Source organism: Propithecus coquereli, unplaced genomic scaffold (assembly GCF_000956105.1).
Source record: "Propithecus coquereli isolate 6110/MARCELLA unplaced genomic scaffold, Pcoq_1.0 Scaffold163, whole genome shotgun sequence".
Classification (NCBI taxonomy): domain Eukaryota; kingdom Metazoa; phylum Chordata; class Mammalia; order Primates; family Indriidae; genus Propithecus; species Propithecus coquereli.
The window spans coordinates 3,643,682-3,667,156 of NW_012140858.1; the positions used below are offsets into that span (position 1 = coordinate 3,643,682).

Sequence of the window (23,475 nt, forward strand, 5' to 3'; positions counted from 1 at the left end):
TGGTCCATGCCCAGTGGGCAGCCCTTGCCATAATTTTACCTCTCGGTGGACAGCCCCAACTTCTTATCACACCGTTTCTTCCCTTTTATCTTTGCAGGCCTATAGGTGGTAGCAGAAGCTTCCTCATAGGCTAATCCCCGGTTGCCTCTCTGTCTTATGTTTGGCTTTTCAGGTTTCATCACCTGTATTCTCAGATCCCTGTAGTAAATTGTCTCTATTTAAAAGACCTAGAGTGACTTCTGTTTTTTCTGGCCCAGGCCCTGAAGGACATTTCCCAAATCAGACCCCTTAGAGTGTTTGGCTGTCACGCCCCCGAATAATCCTGTGGAAGCCATTGTAAGCTTGTGGCTGCCCTAATGAATTCAGAGCACCAGACTTTTTTTTTCCCCCTTGCAAAGAAAACAAAATTGTAGAATAATTTCAAAATAGTCTGGCTGTCTTGATTTCTCAGCTGGCGCCCATTGGCATGTGTTAAATTTCTTTCCGGGCCTCTCATTTTGTAGGAAAATGAGTGACTCCTTCCTATCTAACTGTGAGAGAAACTTTTGATTTTGAAAAAATTTATGCAGTTGTTCTCCCCCTCCCCCTATTTGCCTGGGCTGTTGATCTTGTGATATATTTATAGAGATTGTGGTTGGCTGACCAAGAGTTATTTTGCAATAGGAATTTGTAAGATTTCTACTTTGAGCATGTGTTCCAGACTTTTCTTTCTTAAAGAAAAAAAAAAACAACTTTATTAGAACATCTACTTTGCCCTTCTGTAATTATTTCTCTTTTGCAACAAAAGTAAGCCCTGTGCTGCATATTTTTTTCTGTGTATGTATCTTTTGTCTCTGGTCTTCTCTCTTCTTTGATGTCTCTTTTTACTTCAAATTTTAAAAGGCCACAACCTCTTCCTTCGTGCAGGAATGTTTTTGCAAGGAAGAACTTGGGAAGAAGAGTGCTTTAAGGGTCAGGAACCTCAGTGTCTCTTGTCTGTAAAAGGAAGGTGTTGAACTAGATTGGAGGGGGCATGTGTGTTACCCTACCGAGCTTTACCACACTCACTGCAGACATCAATAATCAACCACAGCACTCTTTCTAGCTGAGCTTTGATGTAGCGCCAGAATCCCTTTTTAACACATTGTCCCAGGCAGCCACTATTAATTGCTTAGAATAGGCCATTCTTGGACTAGATGATTCCCTAGACCCCATTCACCACCATGGTTCTCTAAGTATTGGCGCAACGATTCCTTTATGTTTTAAACCAATGGACCTTTATTAAGCCCTAGCCCTGGGTACTGTGTAGCCACGGAGGAGCTCAAAAAAGCAAGCCACCCTCATGGAATCTCCAGTTTGGTTGGGAGCAAGATTGCAAAGAGTGGTGATGTTCTCAGGTGTGCTCAGGCATGTCTTGGTGCTCTAGGATGTTGTCCTTGTGGTTAGGGAAGACGTCCTGGAGGTAGTTAGAGTAGACTGTATTCTAGGCAACGAGGCAGCATGTTTCTAAACTAGGAGGGTCCTGAGAGTCCATCTAGCCAAAATTCTCTAATTTTTAGCTAGGGAAACTGAGGCTCAGAGGAAAAAGGGACTTGCCTGAATTTTAATAAATGATAATTATATAGCTAAGGTTCATTACTGATAAATCATTTTAGTAAAAGATAACTATATAGGAAATATTTCTGTAGCACTTACTATGCACCAGGCTTTGTTCTGAGAGCTTTATGTATAGTAACTGATTTGGACCCCAGTAATCTTGTGAGGTGAGTACTGTTATCATCTCCACTTGACAGATGAGGAAACTGAGTCACAGAGATTAAGTCACTTACGCACCCACTGTCACACAGCTTGTAAGTGGTAGAGCCAGGATTTGAACCCAGCCCATCTGCCTGCAGATTCTATGTGGGGAACTGCCATGCCAAATAAATTGTGATCAGAATAGGTTTGGCTTTTCTTTTTTAATGTATTAATTTTACTTACCACCATCAATGTAATCGTAATGACGTCATCCAGATCTGTGGCTCATGTAGTATATTGTTAGCACTAGCTGAGGTTTCAGACTTCGTATCCTTTCATCCACCCAGCAGACATGTGACGGGGGGTGTGGGGGGAAATATCTCTATTTTACATTGTAGGAAACTGAGGCTCAAAGATGTGATGTGACTTGAGCAAGGTCACAGAGCTACTTAGTGGCCCAGGCAGAATTTGAATCGGGGTCTGTCTGGCTCCACATGTCAGAGTTGGAAGGTTTCTGAGAGACCATCAGTCCCTGAGGGCCAGAAACTGCCTCTCCCAGCACGTCAGAAGAAGGCCTGGGGCTAGTGTGGGTCTCTAGGAGGGTGAGGCTCTCACGCGCGCAGACAGTACCTTGGCTGTCAGAAAGGAGGCTCCAGCCTTCAGTTCCTTTGAGGAGATCTGAGGAGAGCCTCTTCCCCTGCTGCCTTACTTAAAAATACCTAAGACGGCGACTTAAAACCCCATCACCCAGTTCTGAGTTCACCCCATTTGGAGTTCGCGACCCTTTGTATTTATAATGTTTTCTTCCCCATGAAGCAAAAAAGTTTTCTTTTTTTGTGAACCCCCCAGCACTTCCTGCTGATCTGAAGTGAATATTTATCACATATTTAATGAGTAATCTGAGTCTTGGCTTGGTGAGGCTGTACCAGGACGTGGTTTATGGCTGATCTGGTTTTAACTCGCTCCAGGCGGTTTTCCCTGGAGTTTTCTGTAAAATCATAAACCTGGAGAGAGAATTTTTGCGGAATCCAGTCACATGACTTGCTCTTTTGTAAATTGAGAGATTAACTGTGTGACTGTAAAGAACTGAGATGCATTTCTTTTTTTAAAAAGAAAACAGGCAGAGCAGCATTTATGTACCCGGAGGAGCGTGTCCATTCTGAGAGACAGAGAAGGTCACTCTCCGAGGTCACTCGCCCTGCTGGTCTTGTAGGCAGGTCTTGCAGAGGGTTCGAACATGTGGACTTGGACTGGGAGTAGCTCCCAGATAGTCCCTGCACTCAGTGAGCCTCTGAGTCCTCCCCTGGACATGGGAGCTGGTGAGGTCCCTACCTCTTTGGGTCGTTGAGGACATTAAATGAGATGGCGTGTGCCACGCCCTGAGCCAGGGCTGGCATGCAGGAGGAGCTCGGTACATGCTGACTGCTCCTGGATTGCTGATATTAATATTATCTTCATTTGACGCCCTTTATGCTGAATTCATAATCCTACCTGGCACTGTGTAGCTGGGAAGGCCCCGTTCCAAGCATGACGAGCTCTCACTTTACCCTCACAACTAGGATCACCCCCATTTTACAGGAGAAAGAGCTAAGGCCCTGAGAGGTCATCACTTGTCCAAGGTCCCACTAGCAAGTGGCACAGCTTGTGCCTGGGCTAACTCCCAATGACAGCCACCCCTGTTACTGCTGCTGGCTTCTTTCTTTCTGGTGTAGTCGCGGAGCCTGAGGGCTTTTTGACTGCTGGTCCCCAGGAGGGAGACCCAGCCTCACCCTGCCTTAGCTCAGACCTCAGCTGACCCTCCCTGGGCTCTGACATCAGCTGCTTAAATGGCCTCAGTGCTGCTGTTATCACCCCCGCCGGCAGCCCTTTTGAAGACAGGGTTCTGACTGTTACCCCCCTCCCTGAAGCCCCTGATGGTAAGTGAAGGGTATACGGGAGTTCCTTACTGTCTCTGAGAAGCTCTTTTGTACATGTAAAATTACTTCAATATTAAAAGCTAAAAAAAAAAAACAAAACCAAACACAACACCTCACTGGGCCTGATCCAGGAAAAACCTCATCTTTTTGAAGCAGAATTTAGAACTGTTTCTGATCCAGCCCAGCTGGGGGAATAGAATGAACACACATGAAACAACCAAAAGCTGTCGTAGCACCCTCTGGGTTCATGTGGGCTCCAGCCATGGTGGCACTGGTGCCCTGGAGTGGGAACCAGGCTGTGTATGGCTGGGGAGCCCGTGTGGCCATGCAGGGGAAGCTGCTCCCCACTTCTCTGCATCTAGGACTCCCCATTCTTTAAAGTTTGTGACCCAGACCCCAGGTTTGCATCTGAATTTTTGTTTTACTTCCATCCCTCCCAGGTGCCCAGGTCTGTGCATGGAGGAGACCAGGCACTCTGCACACAGTCTAAGACTGGCAGAGGCTTCTCAGTAGCTGCAGCAGTTTATTTGAAACAACAACAAAAATACCTGTGCCATTCACTGAGCGTCACACTGGGTGTTTTCCTCACGTTATCCCTGTTGATCCTTGCCGCTCCCCATAGCTCTCAGTCCTGGAGCTTTCTCTTCTCCTCCGCCTTCCCCAAACACCATCCTCTCTTCCCTGGAAAAGGACAGTGGCCCCTTGGATGGCTACTGCTGCTAGTCTGCATACTGCAGCCAGCAGTTGCTTTAAGGGTGCACGTGCCTTCCAGGACTGCCAGAAGCCTCCCTTGGCCTAACTTACAGGTACGTGCTAATTCCTGACTGTTGGCCATAGTGACAAAGACAGTGATGATGATGAGAGTACTAAGGTCTGGATGCAGTCTGCATGGCTGCCTACCAGAGAGAGGAGAAGAACCCACCCATACCTGGAAACTCACAGGAAGCGGACTAGGCCTATGCTGATTCCATTCCGAGGAAGCCTGATTTATTTCTTGACACTTGACCTCAGAGAGCAAGAGCTGTTGGGGAGGGTGGAAGGGCTTTGGAACTGAGAAGGATGACGAACTTGGTCATTTCCCCCAGCTTTTCCTTGCAGTTGGAAACTTGGCCTCTGGGGCCTCCCTCAGGGAGGCTGCCTGGACCTGGTTTGGGGACGGTCCCCCATTTCTGTTCTGTGGAGCACTGTGGCCACCCCACAGCAAAATAAAAGGCGGGGGAGGGAAATCAAACCACTGTTCCTTCCCCTGCAGAGCTGGAAGCTGCCGAGTCCAGATGGAGGTGTGAGCTTTGGCCTGGGGGTCTAGTCGGGGACTCCCTGTGTGAGCCTGGGCATATTGGGTGGGCTGGTCCTCCCTTCTAGAGACAAAGCCGGGAGGCTGCAGCCCAGCCAGGCTCTGTGACCCAGGCCTTCCAGCTGGGCAAGGTGGTGCCCTTCTCCTTGCTGCCCTGTGCAAGGCGGGTGTTGCTCCCTGGCACCCAGCCTGTGTTAGCTTCACTTGCATCCAGATTTTATGTCCCTCCCATTGAGGGTGAGCTCTGTGCTCCCTGTTCCAGGGCCCTGTATTCTGTTCCCATTGTCAAAGATGCTCAGGAACCTGGACCTTTTCCTTTGAGCACACATCTCAGTTGGTAATTATAAATTGATAGCTTGAAGTCACTAAGTAGTCACCGCGTGTCCCATCCACTGTTGTGGTTGCTGTTTTGTCCCCAGTAACTTTCCTGGGGCCCAGCACATAGTAGGCACTTACTTAGACAATAACAGTGGTATTGGAGTGAATGAATGAGGAACCATGTCTGGTTCATCTTAGTGTCAGTCCTCTTGAAGGATTAACTTTATTACTGTTTATGGAAAAATGGCACACACCCATGTGAGCTCCAGTTCTTTTAGCCCAGGGGTCTTCTCTGGCAGCCTCTACCCACCCCTCAAGCCTGGAAGCCAGGGCAGTCAGTGGCTTTGAGTAACTGCATTCAGTTGGGAAAGAAAACACAAAATTAAATACCAAATACCATGTGTTAGAAATGTATCACTGAATACACTCTAATTAGAGAATTTGTCATATACTTAGTTTCCTGGAAACAGGATCCTCTTTATAACTTGCAACGCTGTTGTTTGGCATTGGCCCGGTCACCCTTAAACGGTGTTTTCCAGGAACACCTGGTAAATAAATGCTGGAACGGCCTGTGCCCGAGTTGGGGCCCAGCAGTTAGATAGGAAAACAGTCCATGCACATTGTCTGGGGCCAGGTTTGATTCTTTGGTCCTTGAGACGAAGGGCAGGTGTGTAGAGGAAATGGCCATGGACTTGGGGGAGAAGACGTGTGAGTTCTGCCCAAGCCACTGGCCAGCTGTGTGACCTTGGGCGGGTCACTTGGCCCCTTTGGGTGCTTGGTTAATTCTTGGTTGAAGGGGATCCTTACACTGCTGTGTCTCCTCTGCAGGCGGATCCCATTCACGGAGCCATCCATAAAGTGCTGGGCCCACATTTAATATTCTCATGTACCGGAGAGATGTGGTTCCGTTTTTCTTGATGCTAAGGCCCAGGGTTTTGGGAATCTTCCTAGACTCTTTCTTTCCTACCCTACATTCGATTTTATCGGCAAGTCCAGTTGGTTCTGCCTTCCGGTATATTCAGAGCCCCACCCTTCCCCACCACCTGGGCTGCTGCAGTAGCCTCACTGGCCTCCTGCTTCCACCTCAGCCTCACGGTCTGTTTTCAACAGCAATCAGAATGATCTTTCTAAAATGAAAGTCAAATTATGTCACTTTGCCAAAAGCTTCTAGTGGCTCCCCAGAGGAAAAGCCAAGGCTGTTCAGCAGCCTGCCGGGCCCTGCACAAGCCGACCTCTTACTACTTCTCCTCTGGTCCTCACTCACCCCGCCCCAGATACGCTAGCATGCTTGCTGTTCGCTCTTGCTCAGAGGTCTTGGCCCTGGCCATTCACTGCTCCCCTGACACCACAGGGCCAACTCTCTCACTTCCTAGTGTTCTCCCATTGGTGCCTACTCTGACCACCCTATTTAAAAACTGCAACCTGCAGCTCCTCCCTTGTCCCCCGCATGCCTGACCACCCCTGTCCTTCTCTGTCCCACCTCTCCCATAGATCTGGCTACTTCAAGCATGCTGCATGTTTTATTTTTTATCACTGCTAATGTTACCGTCTCCCCCCACTTGAATGTGTATCCCAAGTGCCTGGAACCATGCCTGGCTCCGTTCATACACGGAGCTCGATAAATTGGTGTTGCATGAATGAATGACTTCTCCTTATTTGAATCTTGTGATTCTGTGGGACAAAAACATGTTAAATTTTAGGGATCCACTGGCTGTCGGAAAGGAAAAAGACCTACAAATGAAGCTTGAGTTGTTTTATACCCACTGACATATTTCATACCTATTTGGGCACAGTGCCTCCTGCGGGCCTCCAGGTTGAACACACTTTGTTGTACCCACTGCTGAGGTCGCACATCTTCCTGCAGGGTTAGTTGTACCAGTTGGTCATTTAAAGCAATTTTTATATTTGAATTAACATACATGTATATGAAAGACACACGTATTTTGGTGTAGTGTGCATTTAGTACTTGTAAATATAACAGTCAAATGAATTGGTATGAATTAGTAAACTAACAAGACTTTAAAAGGCATTTGGACATACAGAGAACTTCCCTTTTCTCTCCAGGTTCACGTTCATGCTTCCCCTCCATAAGGGTGCAGAGAAGCCCAGGAAGTACTGATCCCTGGGGATTTGGAATTGCCCCCAGTGGATTTGAGGCTGTGCACCCAGAGCCCAGCACAGTGCTTGACACATAGTAGGTTTTCAAGAAATATCTGCTGAGTGAATAAAGGAGTGATTGATTATTTAAGACCGATTGATATATTTCATCCAAGTATAATTGCCAAGACCATTCATCATTCATCTAAGCAACCTCATTATCAGTATTTCCTGAGAAATAATCATAATTAACGGATTCAACTATATTTGCTGAATATTTGCCCCGTGCCAGACCCTGAGCTGGGTACAGGAGACATGGCCAGATAGGGATATGGTCTTTGCCCAGGAGGGACAGTGCACACAGCCTGGGCGGTGACAGCCACTCCAGGAACCGTGGTCCCAGTCCCGTATTGTTGATGGGAGGCACTGATGGCTCTGTGTTAGCAGGGTTGGTAGAACAATGAACAGGGACAAATTAAATCTAGTGGGGGGAGGGAGGAGCCATTCAATTCTCCAGAGAGGAAAAGATTTTTGAGTTGTGGTGGGGGAGGGAAAAGGCAGGATCCTAATTATACCACCTCGGAAATGTGCTGTGCCGGGTCCATCCTGGGTTTGACTGGCTGAGGCGCCATCTTGGAAATGCCCCCTCCAAGATGGTGGCCCCCTCCGTCCTCACAGAGCTGGGGGGACCGTGAGGCCCCCACATTTGCGGTGGCACCTCAGCCTCCCTGAGTCTCTGGCTCGGCTCTTATCTAAGAAAGGCATTTCATTCTTCGAGATCAGGCAGCCAGGACCTAAGGAGCTGTTTTTCCTCCATTGTGCAAGCATGACAAATCATTAATTTTTGATTGATTTGCTTAGAATTATGGGCGCCCCAGCATTCTTTCCGCCGCTGAACAGCTGTATAACAAATGAATATATCAGTGTGCACAAAAGATTGGAGATCTAAGAGAAGCAATTACATTGGCCACCCTCCCCCACCCTCACCCCTTCCCGGGCAATGAAGGGAGGAAATGTTTACCAGAAATTCCTCAAGTGGCTTAAAAAAAAAAAAAAATGCCTTTTTATAATTGAATTAAATCTTTATCTCTTCATCTTTTGCAGCAGGTTTCCAAACACACACCGGTTCCCCCATGTGCTTGGGTTTTCTACCCATCCAGGAGGAATCTTTAATAATGAAATTTCAACTTGTGAATTAAAGCCAAAATGAAAAAAAGGAAAAAAAGAAAAGAGCAAATTCCACCCCACCTTTTTGCCTTTTTTTTTTTTGGTCGCTGCTATTCCTTTAAGATTTTGGAACCGTACCAGTGCACTAAATGTGACCTCCATAACTTTTAAATTAAGAATTTATGCTGGCTTGAAATTTATGAAATATTTCAGCATGAAAGAAAGCCTTTTTCCCTCAGGAAAATTGAGCAATAAATCACAGCACTGTGGATTTACTGCCCTAGAGCCAGCGAGAGATAGGATTTTTTTTTTTTTTTTGCTTCATTCTGAAAAAAAAAAAAATGTAATCATATAAGACAGCTTAGCTGCTATCCTCCCACTCTCTAGAATTTTTAATTTCAGCTGTTTCTGCTTGGATTTATTTCCAATATTCCTGCTCGGCTTTTCAATTTCCTCAGTTATTAAATTTTAATTCAGTGCATTAGCATTTAAATTAAAAAAGGGTTTATTTTATCGAAATCGTTGGCCAGCCCCCATCCCGGAGCACACGAATTGCCTGTTTCTGCCATTTGCACAAAATGTGAAATGCAGCTAATGTCTTACAACTTACATTTGCACAAATTTAGAAATAAAATTTCTGGGTTTGGAATAATATTTTCTTTCCAAGAAAACCCTTAATAAGAGAATGGAAAGGAACAACTTCACATTCATTTGGGAGGGAAGAGGAGGGTCGAATGAAACCAAAAATAACCTCGCCCAGGTCCTGAGGGGAAGCTGGTGAATGAGGAACGGGATGGGGCTGGAAAAGGGGGCTGGGTACCCTTGTGGGAGAGGGGCGGGGGGCTGGAGGGCTTGAATACCTTCAGCGCAGCTATGTAGGAGTATTAGGAGGGTCTCCCTTGGGCCCTCCTTATTTCATTGGCCATAGAAGGGTCTGGTTAAGTTTGGGGTCAGCCCAACACAGGGACAGAGATGGAAGGGAGGGGGCAGATGATCTGACTTAACCCCCTGTCCCCAACCCCATTTTTACCTTTGGAGAACCTCAGATCCAGAGACAGGAGAGCTTGTCTAAGGTTCACAGTGAGACCCAGACAGAGCTAGGGCGAGAAGCTACATCCTTTAGGAGCACACGTTCCAGTGGCAGAAGACAGTGGTACAACAGCACCTGCGATAGGGGTTTCCATTACTTAAGTGATTGCTACGTGGCATGGGTTTAGTGCTTTACTTACATTATTATTTTCAACATCATCCTGACCAGACCATTGGAGAAGGCCTTGGGGCTGCGCTGTTGGACGCACGTGAGATGCCAGCTTGTAGCATGGGATTCTTGGCAGGCTCCAGGGCAGAAGATCCAAGGTCCAGTCTAGGCTGGCTCGGTGACTCCTTCCTCTGCTGTGTAATCTTATACATGTCATTCTGTGTTTCTCTTCCTCAGTTTCCTAGACCCAATAAATGGTGGCCTCTATAACCATATCTAGGGTTGTTAATGATTATTATAATTATTATAGCCGAGCCCACACTAAGTATTTTTGCATAAGTTACCTTATTTAAGTCATCTTGTTTAAGTCTCTCCAGTCTGGTGAGGTAGGTCCCAGGAATTGCGTCTGGCCATTTTGTAGATGAGGAAACTGAGGCCTTGGGAGTACAGATGACTTGCTGAAGTTCACGCAGCTACAAAATGGCAAATCCAGGACTCGAACTCAGACTATCTGACTCTAAGCCCTGTGCTCTTAAGCTTCAGTTCAAGTTGAGAATGAGGTCGGCTTACACCAGGTAAAGGTGAGTTTGTGGTTTAGGTTAAATCATATAAAATGGCTGATGTTAGACCGTTTTGACCTTGGAAGGTGGCAACATCAGAGGTTTGGCTTAATCCACACAGAGGAGATGGCCCTAATATATTTGTGAGGACACAGACCAAGCCGGCCTGGTGTCATAGGGGCCTCTGCCCTGGGAGTTGGTGCTCCCAGCACTTTGGGCTTTGGCCCTGTCATAAGACGCCATGATTGCCTGTACTGTGATACTGACATGAGTGTCCTGGGCATCTCCCACCGAGTCGTCCCTCAATACCCCAGTGAGACACCCTCATCTGCCCAGGTGGAGCACCTTCCTCCCGTCACCTCACTCACTGCTCCAGCCACCACCTTAGGCTGTGCAAAAGGGTTTGTGTCTATAACTCTTTGAATATTTTTAGCATTTTGTCTTTGTTTTATAAAAATGAGTGGAAAACAGAAATGAGTGTAGCTACCAGTGATACAAAGCTAAAGTATCACCCACTCAATAAAAAAGACACAAAGATGGAGATTATTAGGTTTGCTGAAAATGGAGGATCTTTTCCCCACTCTGTCACGTGTACGCTGCACTTGAGCTGGTCAACTGTGTGAAATTGTGAAGGAATAGGACAAAAAAGACAACTCAAAAAGTATGTATGAAATGCTAAAAATACACACCCAGAGTTAAGTCTGGAAGGTGGAGAGATCATTTGGGATTTTGCAAGTTTTTAAAGCTCTCTGGGGCAGCAGAATTCCCACCCCCACCACTTCTGCTTATGATACGAACACGAGAACAACTTCTGCCCGTTCGCTTTGCCTTGTTTTCAGGAATGCGAGATGTCGGAGAGGCTGTAATTGGTCTGTTCTTTTCCTCTCAGTGAGACGATATGCAAACTGTTCTCCGCTTTCTTCTTTCTCCCGTTGAAATAATACATCAGCATCCCATTAATTTCTCCCTCCTTATTTCTCTTTAACCTTTCCGTTCCCCGCGTGTGGGCAGTGGGGACCGTGTGGTGCTGCCCCGTTTCCCCATCGGCTCTCCTGAATGTTCGTGGGAGATAAGATATTCCAGAGCCGAGGAAGGTGGGCTTCGGAGTGACCCAGACCACAGCTGGCAACTGTGGGACTTTCCATAAATAACCTAAGTTCTTCGACCTTCAGTGTTCTTAATCTGTAAAATGGGGATATTGTGTGTGGGGGGGACCTATGGTAAGGATTCAGTGAGACAAGGCATTAATGTCCCTACACTAGGGCCTGATGGGACGTTCTCTGGGTGAGCATGTGTGGATACCCACAGGGGCAAAACAGGTGCTGGGCGTAAAGGCGAGAGGGAGGGGTGGGGACTTCAGAGAACCAGATGTGTCAGCTCTAGCTGCCTGTCACCAGGTGTGACTGGGGTTGCTGGGTTATCCAGTTTTTTAAGAGAAGCTGGAAATCTGGCCTTTTTGTGGTGCAATCCTTTTATTTTTCCACGTTGCCGATTTGTTCGAATCAAAGCCTGCCGTCCGATTTTGCCAGTTTGCAACTTCTCGTAAGCACTCATCAAAAGGTAGCTGCTGTTTTTATTTTAGATCCTCAGTCCTTCATCTGAAGTCCTGAAATTTGAAAAGCATGAAAACAAAAAGATGTTTTGTAACTGATGAGGCAGCAGAGCTTGACCTGAAGGGAGACGAGACTAGTTACCTTTGTCACTGTTGTCGTTTATCCCAAGTAGGGTTACCTGGGCACACATCTCTCTGCAGAACTATCAATGTGCTTGATTACCAGAGGTTCCGCCAGGGTTGTTTCAAAATATAGGACATATGTAGTACATTACCTTTCTAAAACTGGAAGAACTCCGTATTTGGAAACATGTGCACCTGCACCGAATTATCCTATGATTCTTATTATAAACGTTTGGACGAAGCTAGGGAACGCGTCTTCAGCCGGTGGTGGTGGGGGATCTAGGCATTGTTCCTGTGACTGCAGCTTCCTTTGGTGTCTGCATTGAGGTGCCCCCCGATACTGGCCTATGAGCCAGGACCCCAGGTGTTTGTTTTCGTGAGACTTCAGGCTGCCCCCCCGGCACTCAGGACCTCACTCTCTACATCTGAACCAGAATTTTATGATTTCTGAAAATTTCATTTGGTCAGCCTTCTCTCCCCCTCCCCCCATGGCCAAATAAAAGAGATTAAGACCCCGCACTCTCTTGCCTTCCCCTGCTCATAGGGTTGGGGGACAGAATATTTTAACATAATAGGATTTTTCCCCTCTGGTTGGTAGGAATAAATCTGCAGCTACTGTTTTATTGGAAATCCCAGCTGAAAATAAAAATGGTGCAATTCAATCTCAGATTTAGCTGGTTACTTACTTTTCACTGAGTCCCCAGGGCTCTGTGGTTGCGGGGTTTGTGTTGGCAGTGGGTGTTCAGCCAGATTTAAAGGGCCGAGCAAATGGGGTTGGGGGAGGTGTCCTGACTCCCTCTTACCACTGGGGGCAGGTTTTTCCAGCCTGGAGGCATGGGGCAGGGGGCTGTGGCCAGCTCACCCCTCTGTCTGAAGGTTGGTGTTCAGCAGGAGCGTGGTGGGGTGGCAGCGGGTGGAATCTGGCATCTTCTGCCTTGGCTGATGCAGGTGTTTTGGGTTTCTTTTGCAGGCTGACGGAGCCAGTGCAGCTGGAAGGAAAAGCACTGCAAGCAGGTACACCTCCCACCCCCAGCTTGTGTCCCCCTCCCTGTCCCAGGTCTTCACGACTAACAGCCACCACTCTCTGGTCCTCACCTTCCGCCTGAAAGGACGGATGGGCCAGGCCAGCTCTCTTTGCTGAGAAGTATCCACACTTCCCCTGGGGATGTGAAGTCGTGTACAGCGTTTTCCATGTGCCTTCTGTAGGTGCCTGCGAGCAGAATCCAAGGATGACTCATTCCTGAACTGGCTGTTGGCCGCTCAAGTTGGGAAGAATTTGGGGGGAAGCACAGGAAAGATCGGGGCTTGAATTTCGGCTGGGCTGCCGCATGGTGAACTCCAGAGGGAGCCAGTCCCAGCCTTGCTTGGAATTCATTGGTCCATGTGCTTGGGTTGGGTGCTCCTTTCCCGGAAACGGTCACTGCAGAGCAGGGGCTGGGGTACTCTGAGTAGCCAGACCAGGGGTCCGTCCTCACCCTTGGAGCTGGTGTGAGGTGGGAGAGGGGAGGTCCCCACAGGCAAGCTGGGCTATTGTTACCAAAAACAGATGAAGGAGATACCAGACAGGCTGTCGTCACAGGTGGCACAGGTGGGTACTTGGTAAATGTTAGCACTGATGCTGCTGCTGCTGTTCATTGGGTGGAGCAGAGCTGGAGTGGCCACGTGACCCTTATGTGGGGCATTGGAGGCGGGAGGAAGGCGAGGGACAGATACAAGAGATGGCTCCCCAGAGCATGTACATAAAATCTGGAGTAGGCCCTAGGGGTCACCTATTAGAGTTGAGGGTCACATTACAAATGCCAAGCAGAAGAATTTGCCCTTTAGCTTATGGAACACTAGCTCTTTAAAATGTTAATACATTTTTTTTGTGTGTGTGTGTGGGAAAGAAAAGCGTTCTTTCTGTGGCCAAGTTCAGAGGACAGCGGGTTAAACAAAGTCAAACAGGTTCCTTTGCTGTGGGACTTTTCAGAGCCTTTAATATACTAATGTGCGTGCTTGAGAACATCCAAGAGAGAGAGGAGAATGTCACGCTTCTCAGCCTTCTTAACCTTGGGACCTTTTTATTGACATTCATTCCATTGAACGAGTGTTCCTTGGAACATACTTTGGGAAACTATGAAGAGGTGTTGAAGTTCTTTGAGCAGAAGTGTAACATGCTTGGCTTCGTGTTTCAGGAAGATCCTGTCAGCCATTTGTCAGGTGGATTGGAGGCCATGACACCAGGCCAGAGGTCCCTGAGACCCCTCATGGCCTGGCAAATATTTTATGCTTTGTAGCCATATGGTCTCTCTGGCAGTTTCTCAGCTCAGCCAGTGTACTGCTGAAGTAGCCATAGATGATATATAAATATGTATGTAAATTGCTGTCCTTTGCCACCCCCCGGTCTAAACACTCCTGCCTCAGAGCCATTGCAGCTGCTGTTCCCTGTGCCTGGAACGTTCTTTCTCTGGTCTTCCTGTGATTAGTGCCGTTTCGTCTTTTGGGTCTCAATTCAGTCATCCCCTCAGAGCAGCTTTCCCTGACTCCCTATTCAGGGGACCCACCACCCCAGTCTGTGGCCAGTGGCCTCCTTTCTAGCCTGTTCATGCTGTTTAAGGATTCCATTTATTTCTGTACCTTTTTTCCTGTCCCTCTTAGAGTGCCAGCTCCATAGGGTGGGACCATGTCTGTCTGGTTCGCAGCTGTGGGCCCGGCCCCGAGCAGGCACTCTGCAGATGTTCATGGGGTGGGTGCACTGGATGAGAGGGCGGGTGTGGGAGTGATGTAGGGGCAAGGAGTGTGGGCTGGGATGGAGGGGGAAGAGCCCAGACGGAGGTGAGACAGTGGCCGTGGGCCTGTGGATGTTGGCAGTGACCCACGTGGCCAGCAGCTGCCCAGCATCTTGTGTTTTTCTCCTGGGCCCCTGGTAGTGGAATTCTGTGTAAGAACTGTGTATGAGGCTGTGGTGGTCCTCAGACTGACGGTGTCGGGAAGCATTTCTTGGATCAGAACATCAGGACTGGAAGGGGCTGGTTTGTCTAGTTCACCCTCTCATTGTACAGTGGGGAGATCGAGGCCTTTGGGAGGAAAGTCTGTGCTCAGGGTCACGTGATGAGTGAGGGGCTGTGTCAGGCCTTGAACCTGCCAAAGCCACTTCCTTCTTCACTCAGAGATGCTGTGCCCCAGTGAGGGTCTAGCAGCCTCTCCCACCTTCCTCCCATGTTTACTGAGCACCTGCTGTGGCAGGCCCAGTGCTGTGGGCTCAGATGGATTAGATGCTAATTTATTCATCCAGCAGCCATTTGAGGGTCTTCTGCGTGGCAGGCACTGTTCTAAGTGCTGGGTCTGCAGCAGTGAGCGAGAGGCAAAGCTCCATCCACCCTTCATCACTCTTATGGGGATGTGGTCCTTGCCCTCACTCTCCCCTGCACGGATCTCTCCCTCACCAGCATCTCTGCCTGGTGATTGTAGCCAGAGGACAGCAGGCAGGTTTCCCTATGGTGGTCATGGCTGCCTGAAGCTCCAAATTGAGTATTATCAGCCTAAGGCTGCAGTCAGTGGGAGAAGAGTGCTGAGGTTGATTAGAGATGCCTTCCTGGTCAGGGGAAGGGGAGGGTGGCGTGTGTGCCATTGATTTGTCTCCCTGGTTGGCCTAGGCTCTCCGGCATGCATGCTCAGTGACTGAGCCCCCCGTGTTGGTACCAGAATATGTACCAAGGAGGGCCGGCCCAAACCTCAGGGTCATGTGTGACTTGAGGTGTAAAGATAAACTTTGTAATAATAATGGCCACCCTTTAGTCAACATTTCCTTATCAGGCTCTGAGCTAAGTGATTTACGTGTATTAATTTATCAGTTGTGTGCAATCTTTATAACAACCCCACAAGGAGGTACTGTTATTATTCCCATTTTACAGACAAGGAAGCCGAGGCACAGAGAGGGTCACCAGCCTAAGGCTGCCTAGCTAGAAGTGAGCAGTAGAGCCAGGGTGCCCACCACATGTGACTTCTGTGACACGTGCACTCAGCCACTGCGCCCTCCTGCTCCTTGGTGGAAATGGATCAGTTGGTGTATGTTACATGAGCCCGTTTGGGGCGGGGACCATGCTGTCAGCTGGGAGCCTGTCAAGAAGGCAGGACTCCGGTGGAGCTCACAGGCAGATTGATACTGATTCTGTGTTTCAGACTCATCCTTTGAAAGACCAACATAATATTACTGAACAGTGACTGGATGTTCAGTCTGAGAAGTGAATTACGCATTAAACGTCAAGACAACGTGAGCGGAGGCCTTACCAGTAACCACTGGTGAATTTGCCCCTGGCCAGGTGGGGTTTGGAGGGGTAGATGCTTTGCTTATTTAGTCCCTGTTTCAGGTGGCAAAATGAAGGTCCTAATGTTTCCCCAAAGGCAGAATTAGGCTACATAGCCCAGGGCAGGAATGACCTTGAAGGACCCCCAACCCTGACGTGGGCCCCCCAGCTCTGCCCTGGGACACTCTGTTATTACACCAGGGTCTGCTTTCATCCCAGCTCCTTCCTCTTGGCCTGGAACACGTAATTCTGTTATTTCTCCAGAGGGCCTCTGGCTAAACCCCAAAATCAACAGCATGGGCTGCTAAGGAATTAGTGTTAAATTGAGGGGGACAAGGAGAGGTGGTGTTTCTGATTTTAAGAAACAACCAAATGTGGTTTGGTTTACTTCCTTGTAACCCAACCTGGGTCGATTTTATAAGAGCGGTGATCCCAGCACTCGAGGTTAATCTTGACCTGGTGCGCAGGTTACAAATCCACGTAGCACAACTGCAGCCAAACCTCACTTATTCTAAGGGGTATGGGGGCTATAGGGCCTTAACTGCGCATTCTAAAGGAAACACAGTTTTTATAATCAAGTAAATGCAGTTACAGGCTTGCTGTAATGAAGAGTGATGGCTGTTTTCGTCAGCTGAGGGTTTCTAAGCCGGAAGGACTCTATAGATAATCTAGTCCAACCCTCCAGTTTTGGAGACAAGGAAACTGGAGATAGAATAGGTTAAAGGACTAATTCCTTTACTTTGTATAATAATAATTCCTTTGTATGTTTCCTTTACCTAACAAGTGGACAGGCTCTTATCGACGGGCTCTTTTAGACAGGGAGGTTGGGCAGGGGAGAAGATGATAAAACCAAGTTTCATTCATTCATTCCACAAATATTTATTGAGTGCCTACTAAGTGCTGGGCGCTGTCCTAGGTGCTGGAGATACAACAGTAAACAAAACAGAAATCCCTACCCTTATAGAGCTGATGTTCCAGTTGGAGTAGAGCCGTGGTAATAAAAAGATAAAATACTGCTTGTTAGATGGTAACAAATGCTGGGGGCGGGGAGAAGCTGAGAGGGAGATAGGGAGAGCTGGAGAGGGTAATTTGAGTGGTCAGGAAAGGCATCGTTGCAAAGGCGACTCCTGAACAAGGAGCTGAGGGGCCATTTGGGGGAGACACATCCCAGGCAGAGAGCGCGGCAGGTGCAAAGGCCCAGGAGCTGGAGCAGCAGCCAGGAGGCCCATGTGACCATGTCGGCCCTTGGAGACCGTTGTCAGGACTTTGGCCCACACTCCACGTGAGATCAGGAGCCACTGGGGAGTTTGAGCAGAGAAGTGACACGATATGATTTGCTTTTAAAAGGATCGTTGTGGCTGCCGGGAGGAAAATGAACAATGGGGGCGGCGGGGGTTAGGTGTTACAAGAGATGGTTCTGAGGGTTCTGGACAGACAGGACCTTAGAAAGCAGGCTTAGCAGTGACTTTCTGAGGGTTCACGTTTTTCAAGCTTAAGGACTCCAGTCCAGCAGAGGATGGTGTGAAGCCTGCATCCCAAACCGCACAGCCTCCTGCTTGGTCCTGGGGTGGCCCCAGAGTGGAGCAGCTGTGCTCCTATGGCCCCCACTCTCCATGGCCCCCTCCCCCACATTCCCTGTCTGGTCTGTCGGCATCTTCTTTGGCCCCTCCTCAGCCCTGTTACTGGCCCAGCCTCCTAGCGCAGAGACGAAGAGCTCAGACCGGCTGGATTCAGACTCTGGCACTGTCCACTGCCTGGTTGTACGACCTTGGGCTACTTATCTGACTTGCTGCATTTCCGCTTCCTCATCTGTACACTGGGGATCATGTTGATATTGGTACCTCCTTCACTGTGTTGCCAGTGAGGGTTAAGTGTAATGATAACATATATATCCTTAGCACAACGCCTAGCGCACAGTAGGTGTTCAGTGAACCTTTATTTTTATCACCACTATGCGGGGTTCCAGTTGGAGGAGATAACAGTGGGGTGACTGATTCCTCGCAGAGCGTGGACATCGGAGGTGGGGCTGGAGGGAGGGGGGAGAGTGGGGATGAGCCCGTATTTGTTGAGGGCCATCACGACCCACTTGGTGTGTCCTGTGTCTCATTAGATCTCCCGGCAGCCCTCTGAGGTGGTGATTGGTATTTCTCTTCCTCAGAGAGAATTGAGGAAGTGACTTGTCCAGGGTCACCCGTATAGTAAAATGGCTTTGGACCTAGCTGGGTCTTATCCTTTAAGCCTAGGTTTTCCCTGGTGCACCATTCTATCAGATCACCACAGGTGTGCGGCTATATAATTATTCTTTAAATAATACCTTCTTATTTAACATTTTGCTTTTCAGCAGTAAAATAAAAGTAGCACTAAACCAATTGATTTCATTTGCACAAAATTCCACAGCTTGAGTATTCCTAATCCGGAAATCTGAAATCTTTTGAAATGCTCCCAGATCTGCAATTTTCTGAGCACCAATGTGATGCTCAAGGGAAATGCCCACTGGAGGGTTTCAGATTTTGGATTACGGATGCCGAACTGGTAAGTATAATGGAAATATTCCAAAATCTGAAACCCTTCCGGCCCCGAGCATTTCGGATAAGGGCCACTCAACCTGTAGTAGCCCAGTGCCAGCCAGTGAACAGTGTGGTGTTAGCGGAATGAATCATTTGAGAACTGGGTATGTTTTAGAAAGGAGGCATCTTTATCTTGACTCTAGGTTTGTATTTGATTTCCAAAAATACATTTCTAGAGATATTCTCACCACCGATCAAAATTTGAGCAAAGTTTTTTTGTCCACAGAAATCATAAAATGCAGGTTGATCTGGGGGCTCATGTGCATATTCCAAAGGGGCCAGTTACTGTTTTGGTGGGCAGAGTTCACTCTGCTTAATCAGTTACCGTTAAACCTGTAAACAGGGCAGGTTCTTGAAAATTCATTCTTAGTCTTAGGTTTGTCCTCTGGAGAGAGCCAGAGGAATGCAAACCACAGCTCACATCAAAATCCGTAAGTGACTCTTGTGAAACGGCACTTGCTGTGGGTGGTGCGGCACAGGGACTGGGTTGGAGTCTCCAGGGAACCTCTGCTCGGTCTGCACACTCAGCACATCTCCCACGCGGGCCTCTTGCACAAAGTAAGAAAGTTCTTCTCGTGAACCTGTGGCTGTCAGTTCAGAGCGTTCAGAATCTTGCCTTGTGCTAAGGAAACACGGTCTTGAGAATGGTCCCTGACCTGGTTGCTTCTTAAGGCTTTTAAAAATGAAGGCCTTGGCCTGAGAAGGCAGCTCAGGAAATGGTCACAACCCCACCATCTGTCTGCTTCTGCTGCCGAAAGAGAAACTCCTCGCGCTCTGAGCCGCCTCCAGACTCCATGCGGAGTGTGACGGTTAAGAATGTGGGGACACCGGCACCACCTTCCGGCCCCTTCCTGCCTGTCCCTCCTGCAGCGAACTTGGCTGCAGCGGGTGTCTCCCATCTCTCCTCCTCCTCCTCCTCGCTGCTGCAGGGAGGGTGGCCTCACCCACCACTCCTTTATTTTCATAGGGGCTAAACATTCGTCCTGTACTCCCATGTATGAGTCCTCCACCCATGGCATGAGAGCTCCTCTTTTTCATAGTTCGACCAAACTTCTCACATTTCATCTGGCCAGTGTTCAGTAGGGACAGGAGAAAAGAACTGCCATTTACTGGGTCCCTACTGCGTATCTGGCACCATGCTGGGGCCTTACATACATGTATCCTTTCATGTTCTAAACCACCCTGTGGTGGGGAATATTAACATCCCAGTGTACACGTGAGGAAAGGGAGGTGTGGCAGGTTGGGAAGCCTGGCGACGGTCCCTGCATCTACTGTGTCATCCCCAGACACCACTCAAGGACTGGGCGGTGTAGTTGGGAGAGTCTCGTGTGTGTGTCCAAGGACAGCGTGGCTCCAGGCAGTGAGTAAACCAGGGCTGAGTTTTCACCCTAGGGTGTTAGGGACGGAGCTGGCTGGCTGTCACCCGCTGGTCCTAGGACTGCAGGGTAGAGTGTGGAAGGGAGGAGGTCACTTGTAATGCCAGGATGGGGACAGCACCGTGGAGGGACGGCAAAGCTTTGTCAGCAGCTGGGCATAGCAGGCATCAGCTGGCGACGTGGGCAGGAAGGTGGAGGGGTTGTATTCCCACTGGGGAGCTTCTTGGTCCTTTCGTTCCTAGGAGAAAACAGCTGGAGGAGGTGGGCCTCAGAGAATGAGAGAAAGGGATAGTTGCAAGTCACAGCCTTGGCAGGGAATGATGGAGGTCAGGAGTGTGTTTGTCCTCTGTTCACATGTGCAGCGTCAGGGCTTAGCGATGGCCTCACTCCTCACTGGTTGAGCTCCCTGCCCTCTGGGGTCTTTGTGGGGCCCCCTGTGTGCCCTGGAGGGAGGGTCTCTGCAGGACAGGGACATGGGTGCCTCGTTGGCCTCCACTCCCCACCTGCCTCTTGGGGGATTCTATCTGGGTGAGTTCTGGGTCTGCAGTGTCCCCATGGCTGCGGAGAAGCGGCAAGGTAGCTTTTCAGAGAGCAGTGCACATCACTAACGGATCAGAATTGTGCCCCTGCCGGACCCACTGGAAAACAAAGGCAGGGTGTCTGTGTAAAATCCTGTTAAAGGTTCTTCTTTTTAATGACCTGGGCCAACCTTCCACGTGCCACTGTACCCACAAAAGAAGTTCCCAGTTTTAACGGGAGAGCCCCACCTTGCTAAATTTTGGAGTTTGCGACTCAATAGGGTTGCTCAAGACTCTTGCTTTTCCCCGTCTTAGGTTTAAATTAACCAGGAAATTTACTCTTAATATTTAAACCCCTGTGCTGTCTTTCTGAACTACAATATTACCCGGCACTGTGGCTGACTGACACCGTACCTTGATGAAAATTAAGTGCCTAAGAATTATCTCAAACTAATGATATATTTATGCATTGTAGGTTATTTTGAATTTCTAGACTGTTAAGAGTTGTTTAATAGGTTAATAGTTTTAATCTATTAATCTAATCTTTTCTGCTTGACTATTTATTAAAATATATCAGTGATACATGACAGAAATGGAAGTGTAGATAATTTTGAGGGTTATTAAGGAGTGGGTGATGGTACGAGGATGGGAAGCTTGGGCAGAACGGTAGTGCAGACGCGGGCCTCGTTCCAGTGTTCGTGGCACTGGGTGTTATTCCTTCCACGTTCTCTGTCCTGGCTCTCCCAGGCTAGTGGTGAAGCAGCGAGCTTTCCCCGTTACGGGCTCTGTCCTTGTTGCTAAATACAAATTTATGTCTGAGCACAGCAGCATTTGAGACACATGGGGGAGAGGGAGAGGTTCTAACAGCAAACACAAAGCCCAGGCATTCTTCTTTGTGGAAAAGACAGAACCCTTCATTCTCTTTAAATTTCATTTCTGTGTTACTTGTGGCATCTAGTATGTGCCCAGTGCTGTCTGGTTACTAAAGAGACAGCAGGAAACAAGGGAATACACTTCCCATTTCTTGGAGCTTCTGGCATTTAATCATTTATTTGTTCATTCGTTCAATGAGTGTTTTTATTATTTTCTCTTCTTTTGAGAAAAAAAAACAAAAATTATCCAGATGGTTAAAAGCCCAGACTTCGGAGTCAGGCAGACCTGGTAGGATTCTGCTTCTGTCCCAAGGAAGCTGTGAGACCATGAAGAAGTCACTCTTTTCCTCTGATCCTTGGTTTTCTTATCTGAAAAACAAAAAATGCCTACCGTGTAAGACATCGTGCAGAACAGTGAGACGGTGTGTGTGGGGCGTGGAAAGCACCGCGCCTGGCACGTCATAAGCACTTATGCCATAGCTGCCCTTGGCATCGCCCTCCATGTTATTTGTGTCATTCACACCATCACTGTCGTCACCACCAGTGTCACCTCCACCCTGTGTGCTAGTGTATTTACATCTGGTCATTTTCTGTTTGTATCAATCAGCAGACCTTAGCTGACACCTGCCAGGTGGCCAGGCACAGGGACACAGAAAGCAGTGGGTAGAGCCCTGGCCTCTGGAGGTCTCCCAAGACCACATGGAATTACAATAATTAGAGGGCGGATTCAGAATTTGGAGCAGGAGCCCATGAGAAGTGGAGAGGAGTGTTTCCAGAACAATGCAGGCTTCTGGACCGTTGGACAGAGCAGCCGCCCCGGGGCGTTCCCTGAGGACCCAAGTCTTTGCTCATCGACGTGTATCATGGAGACCCTGATCCTCAGGAGAGGATGTCAGAGTATCACGAGGCTGCTCTTTCTTGGCATTTCAGAAAGTGGGAAGAGTTCGTTACATTTAGGAAATTTTCATCAGGAAAAATAAAGAGATGACTTTGACACTGAAGAAAGCAGCTTCACTTATTCAGAAAAGTGGCTTCTGTGAAACGTCTCCAACCCATGTTGTACGGAGGGCCAGATACATGAGACATCAGTCAGTTCTGAATATTAACTGAAGCCGTGAAACCATCGATGGTTATAGGGATGCTGAGGGATTGGTTGTAGAAAAGGCTTGCCTGGGTCACAGTTCACAGGTGTCTCCTAGGCCGTGGTGGCATTGACCTTTCCTGGGCTCATTCCTCGGGTCACTTAGTGAACAGCCTGTTACTGACTATCGGCCACATGCCAGCCCTTGCTCTGGATGCAGCGAACCAATGAGACAAGGACCTGTCCTCTTGGAGCTCACGTTCTAGTTGGGAAAACAGATGATAAAGTGGACAGGGAGGTAACAGATGAGTTAATACTGAGGAACCATAAATGATTTTGAGCTGAGGAATGACATGACCTGGCTTATTCTAACGGGATCGCCCCGGCTGTTGTGTAGAATGGAGATTTAGGGGGGTGCGCAAGGGAGATTGGCTGTGAGATGATTGCAAGACAGGAGAAAGGGGAAGGTGGCTTGAACCAGAGTGGTGGCCGTGGGGCGGCAAGGAGCGGTCAGGTCCGGACATAGCTTGAAGATGGCATTGGCAGGATTTGCGGGTAGATTCATTGGTGGTACGTGAGAGAGAGGGAAGAGTCAAGGATAATTCCAGAGTCTGGGCGGGAGGAGCTGGAAGGATGGGATTTCTATTAGCTGAAGTGGAGAAGACTGTAGTTATTTGATTGCGTCGTCTTAGGTTGCAGGGTTTAGCAGAAAGAGTGCCGGGTTAGGTGGCACAAGAAATGTTTTCCTGTTCTGGAGGAAGGGATGTAGCGGCAGCTCAGTTTCAGACCAGTTAGCTTCAAGGCACTTGTTAGGCATCTGGGCAGAGCTGTCAG

At 48.4% G+C, this 23,475-nt stretch overlaps 1 protein-coding gene across 3 annotated transcripts in view; it reads left to right on the forward strand.

The window, feature by feature from the left end:
* ZNF618 (zinc finger protein 618) overlaps nucleotides 1-23,475 on the forward strand; it is a 163,782-nt gene that overhangs the window by 74,081 nt on the left and 66,226 nt on the right. For all 3 annotated transcript variants that reach the window (XM_012641146.1, XM_012641147.1, XM_012641148.1), the window contains exon 2: nucleotides 12,912-12,955. In XM_012641146.1, the coding sequence (XP_012496600.1) occupies nucleotides 12,912-12,955 (44 nt within the window). The remainder of the gene's footprint in view (nucleotides 1-12,911; nucleotides 12,956-23,475) is intronic.